This window comes from Lepisosteus oculatus, chromosome 1 (assembly GCF_040954835.1).
Source record: "Lepisosteus oculatus isolate fLepOcu1 chromosome 1, fLepOcu1.hap2, whole genome shotgun sequence".
NCBI lineage: Eukaryota > Metazoa > Chordata > Actinopteri > Semionotiformes > Lepisosteidae > Lepisosteus > Lepisosteus oculatus.
In genome coordinates, this window is record NC_090696.1 from 32,406,652 (window position 1) to 32,429,725 (window position 23,074).

The 23,074-nt window shown below is 35.0% G+C and overlaps 1 protein-coding gene across 5 annotated transcripts in view; it reads right to left on the minus strand.

The window, feature by feature from the left end:
- Positions 1-211: 211 nt before the first annotated feature.
- Positions 212-23,074, minus strand: part of LOC102688566 (protein phosphatase 3 catalytic subunit alpha) — a 166,405-nt gene continuing 143,542 nt past the window's right edge. For 2 of the 5 annotated variants that reach the window (XM_069189313.1, XM_069189312.1), the window contains exons 9-15: positions 22,366-22,491; positions 17,573-17,644; positions 12,932-12,958; positions 8,866-8,950; positions 7,790-7,887; positions 4,369-4,398; positions 212-1,962 (exon numbers count right to left, since the gene is read on the minus strand). In XM_069189313.1, the coding sequence (XP_069045414.1) occupies positions 1,766-1,962; positions 4,369-4,398; positions 7,790-7,887; positions 8,866-8,950; positions 12,932-12,958; positions 17,573-17,644; positions 22,366-22,491 (635 nt within the window). In that variant the 3' untranslated portion in view covers positions 212-1,765. The remainder of the gene's footprint in view (positions 1,963-4,368; positions 4,399-7,789; positions 7,888-8,865; positions 8,951-12,931; positions 12,959-17,572; positions 17,645-22,365; positions 22,492-23,074) is intronic. The other 3 variants (XM_069189316.1, XM_069189321.1, XM_069189331.1) reach the window with 3 other exon arrangements.

The window sequence follows — 23,074 nt, forward strand, 5'->3', positions numbered from 1 at the left end:
ACTTTAAGTAGATCAGCATGCAGTTCTTAAAAGTGCTGTTGTTTTATCGTTAGAAAAAATTAATTTTTAAGTGGCTGTGACATAAGGGAGTAAATATACTGTATAGGACTACAATTCAGTAATATTATTATACCATTACATCAATTGAATTTCTAGTTCAGAGCATGAAATATTAGTTCTGGTTTACATGCACACACACAAAACAACACAATTGAATTCCATGCACGTTTTATTGAACAGTAATATAAAATACTTTTCATTGTTGCAAGTGCATGCTTTATCTGCCAACAGTTTAGAAGTCAAATTACAAAAGCAAGGCTTCATGTTGTAGTGAATTACTTGGGCACTTATACAGTTGTTAAAAAAGATCAATGGACTTTTTCTTCTCTTTAATTTTAAAGTATGGAGCAGTAATAAACCCGTAACTGATATACAAAGCAAGAGAGTTCCAAAAATTATAATATTAATTAATAATAAAATTACATTTTTGTGGCACATTACAGAACAGAACAAAAATGACTAAACCATTATATGACACTAACAGCTATCATGCATTTTGAGTTCCACATGTAACCACAAACTTATCTCACAATAATCGCTAAACATGCTAATTGAACTACATGTGCACTTACAAGCATATGTTAAAAATATGATGAATCCTCTCCCATCTTAAATATTTCAATGCTTTAATTACAAAAAGGTTGAAGGCATTAAGCAGTATCATTAAGTGAATATAAAGAATGGCGGTATACATTTCCAGTATATATCCACTAAGCGCATTACAGTCCCAAACAGGCTTCTGCAGCCAAGTTTATTTATTTAGTTTTAGAAAACATGCATAGGCAGATTCTTTTATTTATTTGTTTTTTTTTTACATAATATAGATGCTTTTCACTGAACCTTATATGGTGTTTTTTGTTCACTATACTTAAAAAATAAAAAAAATACCACTCATAAATATAGAATTCCAGCAAGCCACAACCAACAGTTCTATCCCCCAACAAAATAAAACAAACAAAAATATCTGCAAATAATAGATGAATGTAATTCCAGTTATTAAATTTAAAGAATAAAGGTATTCATTGCCAAGTTAATTAGCCATTATACAGAAAGTAGGGCCAAGCACACACTAAATAAACCTGAGGTAAGCATAATCTGTACAAAACCATTAAACTTTCCTTTTTGGCATTTTAACAATTTTGCAACATTCTTTTAAGACTGCCTAATTTACTTCAGAGCTATTTTTATGACAAGAGTAGCAAAAAAAAAAGTTATCAATAAATAGTCCTTAGTTTGTACACCATTATTTGTTAAAAATGTTTTTATTTCTTAACGTTCTGTCCATTTTTAGTGCTGTATTTTGTAAACGTACAAGAGTTAGTAAGAAGTTAGACAAAGTTTCCATGTCCAGTAATAGAGTAAAGGCCTTTCAAAACATTACCCATTAAGTTTTCCCCAATGCAATACATGATCAAGTATATCCCCAAGATTCTTAAAATAGTTAACCAGCAATAACTTTTCATGTTACTACAAGCATTAAAGGCATATCCAAAGAACAAGAAATGTCACCCACCAAATAATGTTTTATCTTTCTCTCTATAGTTCTCTCTCTACCCCCTAATCACTCACTCTCTGTCCCTCGATTCTGAAAACCCGGTTCCCCACCCCTCAACTCCTTTGCAAGCTGCTTCAGAGGCAACAACGTCCCAGCTGCTTTTTTGGCAGCCATTCTTACATGCCTTACAGCCTTCAAACCAGGAGCCCATCACTGGATGTTGCTGCTACTACTGCCCTTGCTGTCAGTGCCATTGGTCTCTGAGGAAATGGCCTTGTTGAGGGAGTTGAGGCTGCCATCAGTGGGCATGGCATCCTTGCGTGGAGGCATTCTCTCGTTGATGCGATCCAACCCTTTGGCTTCTTCAAAGCTCGTGATCTTATGCTGAGGCGAAAAACCTTTGATGGCTGAAGGAGAAATGAAAGAAATGAGAAAAATGCACCCATTACCATAGGGCCATATGTGTTTTCACTGTTATTCACTGACAAGAAGACTTTCTGACAGGAAACAAAAGCAATGTGTCAATTTAACGTTTTTAAAGTTATATTTGAAGTTTAAATCAAAATGCTTTTTATCTTATAGGCAAGCACATACACCATTTCTTTATTTAAAAGACTGATTTTTAAGCTGTTGGTTGATAATCCATAAAAATACAATGTGCTCACAGAACAATAGGCAGCTACAGTATGTAGTACATTTAGTATTGCTGCTTGGACAGCGTTCTTTTTCGTTCTTAAAAAGTAATGCTCTCCATAGTTCTTTCTTAGTAATACCTAATATGAAACTGGCACACATTTTGAATTACTATGGGGAATAAAAGCAATATTTAATGGGCTATTTTGCTTTTAAATAAGCAATTATCTAGACTTCAGTTTTATATCCCGGAGGGCCTGATACAATGTTTGAAGAAATGTAAGAATGACACTGCAAAGCATGAAGAAAGAGGGTAGATGAAGAAAGAAGTGCCAAGGAAGTTTGAGCTCGAAAGTCAGGGAAGCTCTCTGCTGCCTAGACATCGGAGCTCACATTGATCTACCAAACACATTTGCAGCATGTTCCAAGTTAATCGAAACTTTTTAACTTAAGCTTTTTGCCAAATTCTACTAAGGTGCTCTAAACAAATCTGCATTTCAATGGCCCACCATTATCTTTAAAATGTATTTAGAGTATAGTTTTAAGAAATGTTATGATCTCCCGACTGTAAAGAGAAAGCCAGTAAAAATGTTTTCTGATCATAGGTACTGGCAGTGTTGAACACATCAGTGTTTATCTCTAAACCAAATATTTCATTATTTCACTGATGTAAACAAATGATGACAAATATGCTTTACAGCTAAACAAAACTGACTTTTCACCACATTTTTTAACAATATATTAAGGTTTACATTTATAGTTCACTAGTTTGAAATAGAATACGAAATGGTTCAAATTGGCTAGGCATCAATTACATTAACAAAATAAATTCATACTGTACAAATTGTTTGCCCATTGAGAAGAAGCCTAACGAAATCAGTTTGTGGTACACAGTAGCAGTGTCTTTAGCTACAAAATATAGTAATAATTACTATGTGGGTAGAAGGAATGAGTTAATTTTCAAAGATCCACAAATACCAACACATTAAAACTGTCAGAGATGTAGTATGGTGTGGGAATATTAAACAAAATACTTGGTGCTAACCACTTGTTTTGCCTGCTTTAAACATGCAGCAAATCACTAGCATATAAAAAGCTCTAATATCAGTTCTGGATAGAGAGATTTTCATTTTAACAAATTCCGATCTAAAAACTAATCTTTATATTGTAGAACAGTGTGTTGCTGCATAGTACAGGTCAGACACAGGTTATTAGCAGCTCACATTTATAACACAACACAGCAGAGTCACAGGAATCACATGGAAAAGCAAAAGGTTTCAACACTGATGCACACTGTAGATTAGAATCAGTTAGAAGGAATTAATCAGCAATTCCAACATAAATAGCAGCTAGTCAACTGCTATTTAGCAAGCAGTTGATGTTGTTCTTGCGTCTTTCATTTTTAATTCAATTAGCTTTTTCTGCTTTCAGACACAAAATTTGAGAGTTTTCAAATTTTGACACTCATTAGTTCCAATATAGATCTCCAAAAGAATTTCCAAACATTCTTGCAAAAACAAAGTACAACTGCAGATACTAATTTGTTTTAAAGGGGAACAATTTTGTGGAGTTTAATTGCAGGGTCTCCTAAGTAACCTAAGTATGGCTTGAAACTGAAGTATGAAGGCTGGTGTAAAGCAAAGAATAAGCCGCTGGCTGCTGTTTCCTGAAAACAAACAAGGATGCCACCAGAGCGGTCATGCAGGAAGTAAAAGTGGATCAAAAAGGTTAACTAGAACAGGATTTGATCATTTATTTTAACGAGACATTGATTCTCTGTTAATTATGCAGAAAAAAAGCCTTTTCAAACTTTTACTTCAAATTAAAATGTAATGTGCATGACACTGCAAAATGAAGTCCATGCTCATATTGTGATCAGTGTTGTAGAGGTGGGAAAATGGAATATCTTTATCCTTACAGAGGTAGATAAAGATAGCAGATTTTTAACTTCTGGTGGAGATTTCATACAAAGCAACGCAACTATGTACGTACTATACACCATCTTCACTGCAATGTGAAGATTGTTCCCCTTTAAATCAAGCATGTTTTTTTGTTAATACTAAGGCACAGTTTGTTAGCCCAACACCCACACACTCTATACAAGCTACGGCAAAATGAACAAACCCAGCTGGGCCCTTATCTATTGCAGAAGCAACAGAAAGGGGGACTGGCCTATTTACCTTCATCAGCCTCAATAGCCTCAATAGTAGCTGAAGAGAAGAAAGGGGTTGCAAAACGAATGAGAAAAGTGAGCAGAGGATTTAAATTCTGAGAACAAGTCAATGAGCAGCAAAGGAGCTAATGCAACTAAAATGTTAACTTCTGGGTATTTTGACAGAACCACACACACGAATGTTAGTAGAAAGAGAAGGAAGCATGAGCCTTTTTCTTAAAATATCAGAGATTGCGTACGAACAAGATCAGGGTGAAGAAAAAAGTAAGGGAACAAAACGCAGCTTTTTAAAGGAGAATTCGATGAGGATCTTTTGGTAACTTTGCTCTTTTAAGTCTTTTTCTTAAACTAGAAAACTCAATGTATGACTGTAAAACATTAAGCATTTCAATGACTAAGTCATAATGTTACACTTTAGGGGGCTGCTGCTGGGGATTCTGGTGAGAAAAAAAGACTTGAGCTCAAGAATATTGAGTTCAAACATAGAACCAGTGCTTCTCTCTTTCCCTCACAGGTCTTGCTGTACGTTGTACAAACACAATACTGTATATACAGTACGTGGGCTGCAAAAGCATGATGTATTTAGTAAAAGAGAGTTGTGAAAAGAATAAAGCCTTTAGAACACTGATAAAACAATCAATATTACAAGTTGACACTTTTAAAGGCCAAAGATCATAACCATGAGGGAATGTGGTTACAGAAAGAGAACAAAACATCCTTACAAAAAAGTACTGTCATAAATACAGGCTAAAACTGCTCTACTTTTTTCTTCACAACATGTACACAACTCAAATCTTTAAACTGTTTTAGAAATGAATCTCAATTTGTAAACAAATCTACTGAGATATCATTCGTTTTCATTATCCAGTGCACAGTAATGATGATTTTGTCCTGTGAGTCTAATGCTAATGGATTAAAAAATACTTCTATAAAAAAACACCCACAACCGTATACTGTACAGTACATGTCCCACAACCTTGAAAAACATGACACATAAAGAAAAAAAGAAATCCAGTGGATAATGAAGCACAACTTGGTGACAGCAGCACATTTGTCCGTCTCAGCTTTGAGATGCTTTGCTAAGATTCTACAAATGCTGAAACAGGAATCAGAATAATATCACTCACTTTTGACATGTTTAAATGTCTCCCTCTGTTGGGTACTATTTTACTATACTGTACAATACACCTGGAGTTTTGTAGAGCATTTATTGCCCTCTGAGTGGTACCTAACTGATGAAGATAGATTCCTGTCCTAGATTAAGAATACAAATGTTACACAGGGGGTGACTGGTTTGCTGTTGTGTTTAACAGGAATTCTACAAAATAAACCAAGAACCCAACAAGGTCTCTTCTCCTGGTTGTGCTATGGCAGCTCTCTTTTAGAGACCAATTTTATAAGGGATCACAAGTTTTAGAGCGGTACTGAGCATTCTGTTATTCCAGAAATCTTTTTTAATACAACGACCTTTAAATGACTTTAATGTAAAAAGTCATGATTGTTTTATGAATAATTTTCTACCTTTTACAGAAGACGCTCCAGATTCTTATACAGAATTTGGAATTCACAAATATAAATATGCATTATAAATACTGTGATATCACCATTATCACGATAAAAATATTTCCTTGCTTTTGTAAAGTATTCTTCATTCTACAGATCCCCAAAGCATTTTACATATAAGAGGGGACCTACATTGTCCACCATTAAAATGCATTAATTAAAATTAATATGCAGTACCCACCTCGGTGGCATGTGGTAGCCATCATGCACCAGAAGCCCCACAGCACATCACATCAGGTGGAGAAGTGCGAATTTCTTCACAAATTGAATTAAGTGGCGAATCTAAGGAGGCCTGATTGTGCAAAACCCAATTTGAGTTTAACCACTTTACTGGCATTAAAACTCCTGTTCATCTGAACAGTACCATGGGATCATTAATGACCCTTTAGTCCAGTCCTCTGTTGAAGGATGGTACTGTACCTCATGCAGCACAGTGTTCCCTATCACCATATTGACTCAGAAAGTCTGACCCAGAGGGAATAGTGCCACCTACTGATCCATTAACATCACTTGTATCTACCTAGTTTTCCCTCAAGGTTTCTCTTCCCAGTATGGACCAGAACTAGCCCTGCTTAGCTCCTGAGAGCTGAAAAGATCTGGCAAAAAGGTACTAAAGCTAATGTCAAAATCCAAGTCATTTCCCCCTTTTTATCTTGTTTCCACTAGACAACGTTTCTGAGCTACTCATCTTTTGAAAAATCAGTTTAAATTAAAATAGTTTCAACTGAATGAATTTACAGCCTACGCATTATACTATAATTTAAATCTCTGCAGGCACTTTTAACCAACAAAGACCCTGGCACATCTCTGTACCAAAATATAAAGTAAGATGTCACTTTATATCAATAGTAGAAAAACTGATAATTTTGCATAATATGTACAATAACATGTCATGAAAAGAGGAGTGAAATTGTTTGGATTTCTGTCTTTTTTGTGGATGAGAAATAGATACCTGTTATCCCCTTTCAAACACAGCTTATGATTAAAGCAAATGTCTAATAGTTTCTTCCCTGGATCTTTTGCAACAGAAAGTATCCAGATATTAACCAGGGAAGTATGAAATGCCTCATATTTTCCTTTGAAAATATTTTTGTATTACCATATTTAAAAGAATATACATAATTCTGTGATGTAAGGGAGATAGAATGTCAAAATAACACAAGTATTTTGTATTCAACATGAGTGGATGAAGTTTGCTTTTGTCTCACAAACACATTTTAGGCAGAATACTTGCGCAAAAGATTATACCTGCAGTTTCTAGAGAGAAAGGGGAAAGAAAGAAATAGAAAAAAAAGTTTGAAACAACCAGCAGAATGTAGAGTAAAAGAGGGAAAGTAAGTGATAGTTTATTCGGGTCGGCAATACCGCAGACATTGTTAAGAAATGGATAATAAATAAAAACCTATTTATAAAGGAAAGTTAATTCTCCAGATTCAGTGGATCCCCATTCCTGAGTAGCATGGGATTTGAGAAAAAACAGTCTTATTCGTCTGAGAAGAAGACTCACTGATTATTATTCTAAGGAAATATACAATAATTTAAACAGCAAGACACATTCGGGAAATTCTATACTTTTCTTTGTGCCTTGTAACTAATTGAAAAAAAACCCTCTGTAATACTGTGCTTAGGAATCAAACACATATTTATCAAAGGAAGCAGTTTACTGTTATAGAGTTTATGAGTGGAACAGTTATAAACAGATTTTCATACATCATTAGACATAAATGCAGTAAGGATATGTATATCATACTACATCATTACATAACAAAGAACATTACACAGATAGCTTAACATTGATGTTTCTTTACCTCCATACAACACATTGCTGTCTAAGACAAAGGTACATGGCTTAAGTGCATGCTTACCATTTTGAAGTTTCTCTTTCCCTCCTGACAACACACCGCTGGGAAGCATGCCAGTTGGAGTCAAACCCTTCAATGTCAGGACACTCTCACTCTCCTCTCTGCAAAGATGAGGATAAATACATTACACTGTTGAGATCTTAGTAGCTTGACATGCATTTCTGTATCAGCTGTGATAAGAAAACCAAATTTTGAAACACTGTGGTGATGAGTCAGATGCGAAACCTTGTATACCTGACAATAAACGTTGAATTATACAAGCTAAAAAAAATGCAATGAACACACAAAAACATAAGAATGGTTACTAGATAGGAGGCCATTCAGCCCAGGTACTTTGGTCGAGCTTTATAGGGACATGTGCATAAGATGTTGTGACAATTTACTGTATAGTGCTTGGAATAATGCAATGCTAGAACAAATGACATGACCTCTTATGCACGTTATGTTACTTAAAAGTCCCTTTATGCATGTGAATATAATGTCTTTTGTAGCAATTATGAAGGGATAATGAAGCAGCAACATTCAAATAAACCTTTCCAAAATTTCTAACACTGAATGCCTGGTCTTGCAACACATTAGAGTTTGATAAAGACTCAGGTTTGCAGAGCACCTGAGACATTACCAAGTACATTACCAAGTCTGAGTTTCTGCCAAGCTGCTGACCATAGAACGAAGCAAAAGCTGGTATTTTATCACAAGCGATGTGACGAGGTAAAAAACTCACAGGGGAAAGAGCCACAGGGACCCCTGCTTTGGAAGTCTGGAAAGGCTGGATGTAAAACATTTTGGGTCAATTTGGTCTTTTCGTCACATAAATACATTAGTTTTTAAGGGTAAAATATAGATTTAACAATGCCTTATTTCTTTGTCCTTTCATTTTTTTTTTCTAATTGCCTGAATAATCTATTGGGATAGCTGAGCCTCAGCACTTACTGTGTTACCAAATAAGCAGCTAATGTTAAACTTAAAAAAAGCCCAATACACAGAAAGAGTAAACATTTCACTATTTCATTGCACTTCAGCATTTCTGTGTGTCCTGTGGTTCTCTTCAAAGTGGCTGGGTTCATGCCTAGTTGTACCTCAGGACGGAGAACACCCTGGCCATCTTGCCTATGGCCCGGATCTTGTTGCGGATGACCTCTTTGCGTGCAGATGCTGTAGCACCTGTGGGAGGGAAAACAGAAAGTAAACAATGAGACTCATGATGAATTTGTTGATGAGACCAAATCAGCCAGTAAGCAAGAAGCCAAATTTGATCTTTTCTCATTCTTTATCTTCTGCTCAACCCTTTTAAAATAACTATGATGGGCTGATGTTTATACATAATATAAAGGATATTGACTCTCTCTTGATGTAGATAAGCAAAATAAGTATAGAAGCAACAGCCTAATATGGTATGTATTAAATAGATTGGCTTTAATGCCCAATAGTTTCTGGTAAACTATGCCATTTTCATTTCATTAACAGTGAGGGTTTTAAAAGGCAGAAGTGCCTGTAATTACAGAACACCAATAAAGAGTAAAAGGATCCTAATGTTATGATGAGAAGCTCATTATAAGAGATAATAGTTTCACTTATAGACCATGATTTATTTCTACTCAGTTGACCTCAAAGAACCTGATTTCAAAGTAGGCTGTCTTATGTCTGCTGTTGTGATTAATTTTACAAAAATGTAAATATAAGCATTTTAAGAATAATAAAGAAAAAATAAAAATACTAAAGATAAAGCTGAGGTTTAGATATTAATGAAAATAAAAATGTTGATAAATCTCAAGCATGATCTCCTCCTGATGTATATGGCAATCTGTAATCTGGTTAGTATTTAATCAGCTTGATGATTTTTTAAGCTTTTCAGTCATTATTTTGTCACGTTTTTTTGTCATTTTGAATGGTAAACCACAGCTTATTATATCCAACCTTGCATTTTTAAATAGCAAACTCAAAAAGGGAACTAACAAACTGGACATCACACTTAATAGATTATTAAGATTATTATTTCTTCTTCCTTTAACAGCACACAGCTATCGTAAAAAGCCAAATGAAATGAAAAAGCCATCATTATCATCTGCTCTCCACTCCTCCACCCCACCCCCAACACACATTTTTTTTTACTTCTTACAAAGCCTTTTAAATTAGACTGTTGAAACATAAACCAACAATTTTGCTTTTTAAAGCTGTGTGGGCAAAAGCTTTACTCCGAAGTGGGTTAATATTTTGTTTTCTAAGAGACTTAATAGAACTGCACATTTTATGAGTTTTAGTGTTCTGGGTAGTTTCCTCTTCTCCAATATTTCAATAATTAGGCTACCCCAACTATTTTTACATCAGATAGGTGGCGCCTGGGATATCCAAGAGACCCAACAAGTAAAGAACCTCAATTGTTCTGGCAGGTTAAAGTCCATGATCCAACCAATGTGGTCTGGTTTCTCCACAACCTTGTCATGTTACAGTATATGGAAGAACAGATGCATTTATTAAAATGTCAGTTCAACAAATTGCCCTTTGAATACAGCATCAGTATTGGAAAAATGGAAATAGAACAGAAATAGAAATGTTAAGAACAAAAGCTTCCAGGCTCTAAATAAGAAATCCATCAATTAAAAAAAAATATCGTAAGACCATAAGAAAAGCTAAAAATGAGAAGAGGCCATACAGAACATATAGCTTTTAAAAAAAACTTTGGTAGCTAATTGAATCTTAAATTAAAGTTGCCATTTCTTGAAGTAACCTATTCCAGATATCTACAGCTTTGCTTGTTAAAAAAGCATTTCCTGTTATCCATCCTAAACGTACCTCAGGATTTTATATAACTGGATCAAATTTTATTCTATTCTGGCCAGAACTAGAGATTAGGTTCAGTATCATGGGTAAAAAATACCTGGAATCATTTTTTACCTCTGATTTCTTGGGAGGCTGATTCTAAAATATCTATTTTATATAATGGTGACGAAAAATAGGTACATTATTCTAAATGAGACCTTTCTAATGTATTGTAAAGTTTCACCATGACTTCCTATGATTTTCTAACATACTGTATAACCAGAAATTGTTTCCTCTCACATTGTCTTGTAGAGGACATCCAAGAACCTGCATAAACTCCAAGATCCATTTAATCTTTCTGTAATTCATGGCCACCCATGCAATATGTACAGTACAATACATGTTCTTCTTTTTATTTTAAAGTGCTTTACATATAGCACCCAAATATGAGTCTAAAGTCTCACGATACAACAAATCAGGTGGAGAATGAACTTTTTGACAGCTTAAACTCTCATCTTAAGAATGACACCTCATATAGCACAGTTAACTTACAGCAGCATCCTGGTTTTCTTTAGAGATCTGCCATCCCAGTACTGATCAGGCTCAGCCTTGCTTGCCATGCATACCAGAATTTAAAACATTGATACAGAGCAATGGGACTAAAATGGAGCCCTATGGAACTGTACATGACTCTTTACATCAACCCAAATATTCATACAGTATTAACAATTTCTCAAAAGTACGTGAAAATACAATGTATAAAAGATATTAGTTGGCCTCTGAGACTAATTTATTTCTTAAATTATCTGTTGCTTCCTTTGATTTTTGCGTATCACTCAGAAGATACCTCACATGGTTTAAAAAATGAAAAATAAAATTACAATAAAAGATTTTGAAAAATTACTATTGCTGCACAGTATGTTCTTTATTTTTATGAGGAGTTAGACTGCTTGTGGATACCAATTTACTGTACTCAGGGCAGGTTTTAAAATCTTTTTAGAAATTATACATAAAAAGGAAGTTGCTAACAACAAAGGCATTTGCTTCTCCCTTAGGTGTTAACTTCTTTGTATCGAAACATGTTGTTTTCAAACTTGCATTGTGTCTAATTAGCAACTCCAAAAGGTCCCTTTGGTCAGACTTCACTGTGGTAGCTTAATTATTCAGAGAATCAGAGATCTAAAGGGGCCAATTAAACATTTATCTGAAAAAATGGTGGGAAAAGGGCAACCTTATACAGTTTTAATTGATGAAAAACAATGCTAAATGTTTGTATTTTATTGTTGAATGATTCATCAGTTAAGTACAGGGGGAAACAAACCAAGGCTGGATCTATACAACATACTTCAGTCTTATTTTAATGTAATTCTTCTTCACTAGACACTTCTAGTGTTTTTCTGGAACCAGTTTTCTGTGCTATCCTATGCCTTACCGTTTGCTCAAAAAGAGAGCATCTAAAACTAGCACAGTCTAGAGATATTTGAGATTCAGAGTTCATCCTCTGGTTTCATCTTTGCAGTGTTGTACAAGTCATGGAATATGACATCTTGGAATGACATCGTAATGGTCATAAAATGCAGTAGACTCATGGGATTGGTAAATGAGGTTATGAATGAAAATAGATGCATAGAGTAAGAAAAGAAAACAGTGAGAACTGCAAGGTACTGACCAAACAAAGTCTGATAACTCTTAAAATGATGTCTCTAAATACATGAATTTGGGCTTTCTTTCTCTTATTGTCTTAATTAGTTAATTAGTGATATATTTATGAAAAGGGCAGCATAGTAGTGAAGTGGTTATCACTGCAGCCTCGCAGTGCTTGGCTCATGCACAATTCAGGACCATGGCTGCTATTTGTGTGGAGTTTGTAGGTTTCTACCTGTATCCAGGACCCTGTGGGTTTGCTCTGGGTGCTCTGGTTTCCTCCCACAGTCCAAAAATATACTGGCAGGTTAATTGGCTTCTGGTAAAACTGGCCCTGCTTTGAGTGTGTGCCTGTGTCTGCCTTGTGATGGACTGGCATCCCATCCAGGGTGTACCCTGCCTTGTGCCCAATGCATGCCTAGATAGGCACTGGCTCCCCATGACTCTGAGATGGGTGAAGTGGTTAAAAAATGGAGAAATATATGAAAAGGTTTGACCTTTATCTATCATATGTATTCTGTACATCCACTCTTAAACAATGATACGTATTGAACTCGTAAAAGTCTGAATAACCACATACATTAACCTCCATGATTGATTATAAATCCTATCTGCTTTCTTCTCAACTAGTATGTGTTTTGTTTGCTTTAAATTAATATATTATATAGAAAAAATATTTTATGGATAAGATTTTGAGAACCTTTATGTACATTAAAGTGGCTCACATGTTGGATTTTGTACCTTTCTTAGGGCCATAAATAAGCTGTTCTTCTCAAGAAAACCCCAGAAGAGAAAAAGACAGAGAGATCACTGGGTGGTTGACGAATGAGAAAGAAAACAAACAACAAAAAAGGAGCAAACAAACACCGATGGCAAAGAAAAGTTTAAATATAGTCTGAAAAACAGAAAGAAGAAGCAAATTAGACATGACACCTAAAGAAAGGAAATAAATTATGTAAGAAAGGAGAGCAGAAAATATTAAAGAAAACAATTTATGAAACATTAATGAATCAAAACACCAATATACTATGGTAGTGACAAATGTGTGATGTTTAAACAAAACAACAGCAACAAAAAATCATCTTTAAAAACAGTTGCCTTAAGAGCAGCCATTTCACTGATGCAAAAACACAAATAAGCACGATTCATGCTCCTTTAATTAATACTAACTTCAAGAAAGTTATTCAAATAAGTGCATGCTTAATTTGGTACGCAAAGAAATTGTACTTAGAACAACATACATCTGGGTTCAATTAACAAGTATCACCTCACTATCAGGAGGTTTGTTAACAGGGGATCTATACCTGGTGTTCCAGTTTTGGAAATACTTGTAAACAGCACAGTGACTCAGAGATGCCATGGATTTAAATTGCAAGTATTCGTAAAAGTACTGGAAAGTTTCCAGAGTGGCGGAGGGGTGGGGGTGGGGTGTATTTGAGACTTGTCCACCTACCTTTAAAGATATACTTTAAAGATACATCTGCTACTTCTTAACTAAAATAACAATTATTAAATAATAGTGAAAAAAATAATGACTAAATGTTCAAATGGTTCAAAGTCTTTCTCAAAAATCAAAAATCACTTTACTCTTTCTATTTACTGAATGTAAGTACTATATATACACTAAAGGACACAAAGATATTCTTTCTGGAGATAATCATATAAAAAATAAAATACAATGCTACATATCTGAAGCTACAACTTAAACATAAGGATCTGAATTAAAAATAGTTTAAAATGATAATGAATGTTACATACTAAAGAACATACTACTGTACACATTAGCTTTCTTCACATGGACATTAGCTACAACTGAAAATGTCAAGTTTTTAATTTATTAAGGCAAACAAAACAAAAGCTAAAACCCCCTCATGAATGTGTAATAAGTAGAAGAAATTTAAACCTTTCTTTCTGTCAATCTGGATGATCCTGAAAACAAAGGATTTTCCTTATTACTCCATATGCAGCTAAAATGCTAAAATTCTCGCTTTGGTGCAGGTTGTGTTTAGAAACCTACAAGTATGAATCTCAATAATGAAAGATTTCCCTTGTTTTTTTATAAATGACACAGTGGCTAAAAAGACCCTTGTTTGACAGGGCTCAGACTGTGACCTAATGTGGTCTTCTGATATATAGAAAGACTGGATTATGATTGACCATTATAGGATGTGAAATAACACTTAGAGCCCCTGGCGTTTGGGCTTGTCCCGCTGATGACTGAACAGGGTACTTCTTCAATATTTATTTTTCAATAATTAAATAATTAAAAATCATATTATTATATGTGTGAAAATGGTTTCTTTATTCTTGGATCAAATAATGCATTTCTGCCAGTTTTTAGTTTTTCGATATTTCTCAATGTTTTTTGGTTTTACATTCAAATTTGATCACCAGTGATTGCAGAATCATTGCGGCCAAATGGATTTAAAATACATGATGCACATTAACTTACTAAAATGTCAAATGTGTTCATAGAAATAGAACCTTTTCAAAGCAACAGAGTACATCCAAGTGTAGGAACATAGAAAAAACTCTTGTAGGACAGTATTTTTAAATTGATCAGGGTAAGATTGCTTTTCTGCCTTCAGGGAAAAGGTATTGTACTTAATTTTGCCAAAAGCATACTGCACAACAGTAAGGGCTATTTAATGAATTGTGGGTCTGTTTTGTCCCTGAGAAGCAATTATTCACTAAACTGAAGTACCTGCTGATAGGAGTAAACAGTGTTAATGTAGGAGGATTAATAGTCCTTAACTAAAGCCATGCCACTCAATGAGCAGTCTTTCATCTTAAAGACATTATTGAAAACAGCAGAACAAAGTGTTTTGCCTCTGACATATATGAAGTGCATTTTCATCAGGAAGCACTTAAGTCTTTCTGATATTTACTCTCAAACTCCTGCTTTGTGGACACAGTCCAGGAGCAAAGAATAATCAAACAGACAGATCCCATAAGAGCAATAAATTTGATCTGTTGTTTAATCTGTTGTTATTAAATAACCATGGCCTTATCCCACTTAAACTGTATGCCTCATACAGTAAGATTTACAAAACAATTCCTTATTTCTCATACTCATTAAATTTCAAACCATGAAGCCCTTCATCAGTATTAACAAATGTGCCATTAGGGATTTTGGATTATGACCTTTGCACCTACAGATAGTATGTAAAACCTTTGACTGTGCATACTTACAGCCATGTGAAAAAAAAGTACCAATTCAATGGTTTTACATATGAGGGCATAAATAACAATCGTCTGGTCATCACCAACTTCTAGAATTAGACAAATCTAGCCTCAGATAACAGACAACACATAACAGATTTCACTATGTCATTTTTTATTCAACAAAACGTAAGCCAAAATGCAGAAACCATGCTGTAAAAATTAAGTACACTCTTACTGCTTCCATAGGAATAAAGAAGGTAATTAGCAGCCGGGTGCTGCTAATCAAATGCACTTGATTAGTATATCATCAGGAAGTGCGACCACCTCTATAAAAGTAGAACTTTTGGCAGTTTGGTGGTCTGGAGCATTCAGGTGTGTGTTAATACCAAGCCAAGCAGAAAAGACATCAGCAATGAGCTCAGAGAAGCAATTGTTGCTGCTCATCAATCTGGGAAGGGTTATAAGGTCATTTCCAAACAATTTGAAATCCATCATTCTACAGTGAGAAGTGAGATTATTTACAAATGGAGAACATTCAAGACAGTTGCCAATCTTCCCAGGAGTGGGCGTCCCAGGGAATTCACCTCAAGGTCAGACCATATAATGCTCAGAGAAATCGCAAATAACCCAAGAGCTACATCTAGGCATCTACTGGCCTCGGTTAACATGTTAAATGTTAAAGTTCATGACAGTATGATCAGAAAAAGACTGAATAAGTATGACTTTCATGCTTGGCCAAAATTGGGTCATGCAACAGTTCAATGATCCCAAGCACACCAGCAAATCTACAACTGAATGGCTGAAAAAGAAAAGAATCAAGGTGTTGGAAAGGCCAAGTCAAAGCCCAGACCTCAACCCCATTGAGATGCTGTGGTGTGACCTTAAGAGAGCTGTGCATAAACAAATGCCCTCAAACATCAATGAAGGGAAGCAATTTTGTAAAGAAGTGTGGGTCAAAATTCCTCCAAAACGATGTGAGAGACTGATAAACTCATACAGGAAATTATAACTTCATATTATTGCTGCTAAAGGTGGTTCTACAAGCTACTGACTCATGGGGTGTACTTAGTTTTTCACACATGGCTTCTGCATGTTGGCTTATTTTATGTTAAATTAATAATGACATAGTGGAATCTGTTATGTGTTGTTTGTCACCTGAGGTTAGATTTACCTAATTTTAGGACCTGGTAAGGACCAGATGTTTTTTTTTTTTGTTATGTCCTGATATATAAAACCATACAATTGAAAGAGGGTGTACTTTTTTTTTCACATCACTGTAAACCTTAACATGCACTCAGGGGCATCAGAAAAAAATACATACAAAAAACAGGGCAGTGTTATTAAATTATATTTTGTGCCCGATGTGCTGCTGTTGAAAATATGGACTGCTATATAACTATACTGAATACAGTACATAGGCCACCATGTAGCACAACTATACCTTAAATGAGGAAATATTCGCTAAAACATATTGTGAATATGAATGAAAGTGAAATAAAAGGACAAGACTAGTGTTCCTGACCTGAGGATGTAAACTAGCAGCACCAGGAAAGAAGACATTTTCTGGATTTATTTAGAAAGGGCACAGGCAGTGAACATCAGTCAGCGCCTACAATCTGCCTACTGATAGAGCAAAAGCATCCCACAGGCAGGATGATTTGAGCAGAGTACCATACTAAGAGAATGCATAGATGTGAGCTACTGTAGGTAACTGTGGAGATGGTTGGGATGCTGTGAGTAATTACCCAGAAAAGTAAACAAAGGTAATAGGTGCTATGTGAAGCTGTAAGGTGATCATTATGATGGAAAACTAGTCCGGTGTTAAATCTCCTGTAGTTCATCCTGATATAACATGCACATATACACAGGCAAAATGTATGACTACATCTAGGCAGTTAATAGAAATGTTTTGAACCAGATGTTGTCTACTTATCCAGCAGTTCTAATGCATTGTTTTCTATGTGAATAGGATAATGAATGTAATCTGAGGACTCTAAGAGAGAACTTTGTGTGGAAAGAGAGCCCCCTTGTGGAGATCTTGCAAAGTAAAATAAAATCATGGTAACCTCAAGTCAAAATGGCCAAGTTCTTAATCCTACTTCCCAGAGGAGATTTTTAATTATTTTCTTGGCTGTTCTGTATCATCCGGGAATTAAGTTAATCACGGCACAACTGATTTACTCAAGATTACTTTCATTAACTTTTTTTTGCACCCACCGTCAATCTCTTCATCAGTCGTCAACTCATCATTGGAGCAGATGCTCAAAACATTTACCAACATCTCAGTCACTGCAAAGAAAATAAAACAGAGTGTTAAGACAACAGGCAGGCTAGGCTCAGGCTCAGATAATACATCAGCACAGGTCAGTTTTTATTTTACATTGAATCCAAGTTTTTTGACACTCTACTCTGATAATTCTAGTGCTGGAGATCTCCAGTTGTTGCCACTGTATTTATGATTACCTCTTGAACACCTTCTCTGTCACAGCCTGTGGTGGTAAGATACACTTGTGTCCACTTCCCAACAGCACGGCCACTGTACAGTACCACTAGCCTCAAATCTCTGAATAATAGTCTACTGTGGAAAGTGATAGATCCCACTTTTGGGGACTGTTTTATAGCAAGCGTCCAACAAAGACTATTGGCCTGCAGTCTTTGTAGAGGCCTCCAACATTAGCCTTGATCATGCATGCTACTACTAAATGTCTTCCTTGTGCTGCCTCCTTTTAAAACCCAGGGAAAACAGGGGTTTGCAGGCCTCTATAAAGCTCCACAGGCATGCACTGCCTAAGAGCAGAATGTTTATGTACATTTACTTTTCTTGGATTTTATTTAAAGGTGGTGTAAATAAGTGTGACCCTTTTGTTTTCTGGAATTCAGTTAATAATTTAAGACAAGTCATGGTGTTCTGTGCAATACTACTATTAGAGTATAACATTTGTAGAATATTTTTAAAATTGTGTACCTTTATTTTGGTGGCACACAAATCATACAAAATTGTAACTTTGGAACAAAGTAAAAAATACTTTTATCAGCTTGTGTACCAACTGATAATCAACAATATCCAGCAGCAAAAAATGAGACAGTTCCCCCAAGATGGCTTATTATAGCAATAATACAACATATATATATTTTCATGACCATCCATATACTACTCTAATGGTATAGCCTTCAAATTCCAAATATCAAGAGCTTCAGTTTCCTTTTACAAATGTATAACTTTAATGACCATCAAATGAAACCACAGTTAGTAATGAATACATAATTATTTCTGTCAATCAATGTTTTCTGCTCCTATTTCATTCTACACTGAATATATCTGGAGAAGACTGTATTTAAATTAATTTATAGCCACTCTACAATCTGCTCACCACTCAGCTCAATTACGGGTTTTTACTCAACACTAGACATGAGATGTGGAGGAGGTGGTATAGTAGGCTGTATACAATAAGCCTAAACCCATCTCTGAGTAGGAGGTATGAATAGGAAGAGACTTCTATAAAAGCTGCTTTAATATAGAAATGAAACAGCAGTCTAAGAGGTGAATGGCTGGTCTCTCAGTAATATGAGAGGTTCAGCTACTATCACCCTCTTTCTCTCACTACAACAGAATAGAAAAACAGCATCATCATGTGAGTGGGTCCCAAACTTCTAATAGCTTGGGCATTAATCTTGAAATACAGAAATTATTTGAGAACTGAAAAGACCAAATTTAAAGAAAAAATGGTCTTATTAAAGAAAATATTTCCTTTTTTGTGGGATCCACCATGTCATTTTAATGCATAATTTGGTATATGGAGAAAGGTTCCTCCAAGTGTAACATCAGTTTACAGAGTAGTTTTGTCCTGGATGAAGCCTTTTATTTTGTTAAATAATGGCTTTAACTACCAAAACTTGTCAATAATTTGGATGATGCCAAAATCTGTTTGTCACTGAGAGACTCAGGCAGCTGTCTTGGTTCTGTGTAAATATTTGTGTTATATTATGTAAATATTTGCACATATCAATCTGTGTATTTTGTCTGTTAATAAATACATAGAAGTTTGTGTCTTCTAAGTTGCTTCCTGTTTCCTGAAAATTAAAATTAAAATTAAAATTATTTCCCTTCATTATTTCAAATTTCCTGCTAGACAAGCTAATATTAGAGCCTGAATTCACAATTATTTACGAGCTTAATTTATAAACATTGACATTCGAACTCGACTGTCTAGGGTGAGCGGCTGATTTGTAACAATATTGAGCCAAGAAATATTGTACATTCAAATGCTGCCTCCTGTTCACTAAAATGTTTTAATTAAAAAATCCCAACACTATATTCGATCAGTATTGAGTTTAAGCTACCATTCCTTCTGAACTGCTAGTGAATAGTTCAGTATCTCCACTATGGTACAGTATCTAAAATGTCTATACACAGCAGTGGCAGGGGAAGGGAGGGACAGAAACCGAGGAATTTTATTTTAAGAAGGAAACAAAACATTTATTTTCAGACGGTTTCTGCACTGCTTTACTGCTGAGGGCAAAGGGTTATGTCCAGCTGTGTTCACATATGAAATGCACACAGCTATTAGGGTTACTGCAGCTGAACAAAATTAGGAAAACCACAACACAATATACTGTATGTCCCACTGCATGATCTACAACTGTTTCATTCAGGCAGTATGCAATAATATTAACCAGGCTTCAAACCACAAAAATACACTGTCCTATCCTCACACTTTAGTGATACAATAGACTAAATTCTTAACATTTATCCTGATTAAAAAAAGGTTTAAACCAGCTACACATCTAATATTTAAGGTACTGTATATAATGGAACTGTCATGTTGTTCTGGCACTTCAAAAGTGGTGGAAAATTACTGGCAAATGTCAAGCAACCACTAAAGGCCAGTATGCAAATGAAAGTCAGAGCTGGCAGTAAAGTTGATGTTTTAATGGCTTATGGAATTAAAATGAATATGACACTCTATATTTATTTACTGAGAAGCACTGAAACACAGCAAATGCTACTGGTTCTAATGATTGTTTAAACCATTTGTTCAATAAAGATATGGCAATGTAAAATGTTGTGTGTGTTGTTTGTTAAATAAGACTGTCTTTATTTATTACTATGCCTTAGAAGAAGATCAGATCACATTTTAGGAGTCATTCATGCAGAAATCCAGATAATTCCTAAGGGTGTGCACATGTTTTCTCACAACTGTATGACTCAAAACATGACTGAATTGCTAGTTTGGCTTCACAAACCTGTTTCATGAATTGGAATTCAGTCATCACCAATGGGGGACCCCTGCAAGAGCACTGTAGTCCACCTTTCTTTGTCTAGAAAATATGGCAATGGAGCTCCATCTATACAATTTTTTGAGCAAGAACTGACTGACATTATTCTTGTTCGGGTGCCAAAGAACGCTCTGCTGCTGAAAAGTTGTGTTTCTTTTCTTCTCTTTTCAGCATGGAATAAACCTTTACTTTTCTTTTACTTGTTTTTTTTACAGTTTTTTACAGGCTGCTGACACAGCCACCTACTTGAACTATAACATATTATAGTAATGTACTGGTACTGCTTCATAATACAGAATCACCAGTTACACTATTGTTCATGAAGACATTTCATTACCAGCAACTACCGCTGCATGCTGTACTGTTGTGCATTTGATACATAAACTTTGATTGATTGAAGAAAAAATAAACTGATAAGAGTTACATAGACAGTTCTGTATCAAGAAGGCTTTTATCACCATATTAGAGATACATCTAGAGGTCAACAAGAGGGACTGTGCAAAGTTCATCCAAACACCTCTGTGTCTGCAAACTGATATGTAAGCTACACAACAAAATGCGTAATAATATACAAAAATGCAAGTGCTTAAAAACACTGGACACTAGAAACGAAAAGTAAAGAAAATATGTAATTACAATTATGGACAATAATTGGAACAATGTTGGTAAATAATATGGAAAGGGGGCAATATAATAACCAAATCAGTAATAGATTATTATATTGCTGTGTCAAACAACTTCACTGAAAGCATTGGACACACAATATCTTATTTAAACATTGATCCAGTAGCAAGGAAATAAAAGGCAATTTAGCAAGCACAGGAACTGCACATTTCTGAAAGATTTGGATCTGTTTCTCTGTCCAGTTGATGACAAAAGAATTGAAGTTCTTTTCCTTTAAATGAATCCTTTGCTTTGTGTCATGATCAGAAAAATAAAAATGGTCACTGTGTATTTTAAAGCTGTAGGCTAAAAAAATGAGTTGAATTATATGATAAATCTCCTTTCTCCTGACAACAGCCCTAATTACCTGAAACTGATTTCTCACTGCATTACCATCAGAAAAGAAAATTGCTCCCATATTTCACTGCAATACCTCATTGACTGAACAACACATATATACATTTATCATGACACAATTACAATTATCATGACAGACAGATGCATTAAATCAGATAAAATGGAATAAAACAAAATTAAACCTTTCCCCCACTGCCAAGCCCATACTGTTTGGAGTTGAGCATTAGAAACTGAGAGTTTTTCCATGCTGGTAAAAAAAAACATTTCTGTCATCACATTTGTGAAAAATCCCTTTCAGCAAATGCAAATGAAGGAAAAGGGGGCATTTTTCAGGTATTCCCTTCCATCTTATAATGCAACTACTGTGCAAGTTTATAAATCATAAGTAAATACAGCAAGGCACTAAGAGCCCTGCTAAAATATATGGCAGGTTTTATGAATAACACACACTCTCAGTTTTGGATATTGGATTAAAAAAAATGGATGACTAAAGTGCTTTGACGGTGACAGGAAATTGTCTGGTACTTCCTGTGACATACAAAGAGTAGCAAGCCACTCAAAAATAGGTAGGTTTCACCGAATAAGCATGTAAACAATGTACATAACCTACAGGAAGTGTGAATGGCTGTACTGCTATTTTTTATAGTGAAACAGTTAAAAACAAGTAAGCTTTTTTCTGTGAAAATGTGATACCTTTATTAATTTCTACTCACCTTTTTCCCCAACAAATGGTAATGACCAAGTGAAAACATCCATGAAGTTGGGAAGCCAGTAAGGATGGGGAGAGCAGTTGAACTGTCGGATATTCATTACATTGTTCTCATATTTCAATACTGCAGCTGGAAATGGAAAAATAAAGAGGAAAAAAGCTGACTCAGGGTTAGGAATAAGCAGAAGGAGATTTCTATTTTGATTGATGTCCGTCGCACTCGGTTTAACAGAAACCCAAGCCGTTTGTTTTTCCCATTTGTCACTAAGTCATAATCTAAGCAATCTTCAGATAATGATGAGCCTTCTCCATTTCTTCAATAAGATGAGCAAAATAGCTGGTTTCTTTAGAAATTTTTTCCAACCTGAGAATACTATTTTTATACTAAATTACTAATACTAATTTAACTATTTTAAAAAATGCATGTGGATACTTGCACAATAATACTGCTATTTATCTTTTGCCATTTTAATTTTATAGTAGAAAGTATTTTAAATTATCCATCATTCCTTTTAAAAACATAAGGTCAGACTTAAATTCCTCATAGCCCTCCATAATCTAAATAGGCTGTTTTATAGCTGGAGCTATACTCTGTAACAAATAGACAATTATTCATATACTGTATATACAGTATACTGTATACACATACTCGTATATTACAAAAATGAGCCATAAAAGGTGGGCACAGGGCCCATTTCTGTGTAATTATTTAT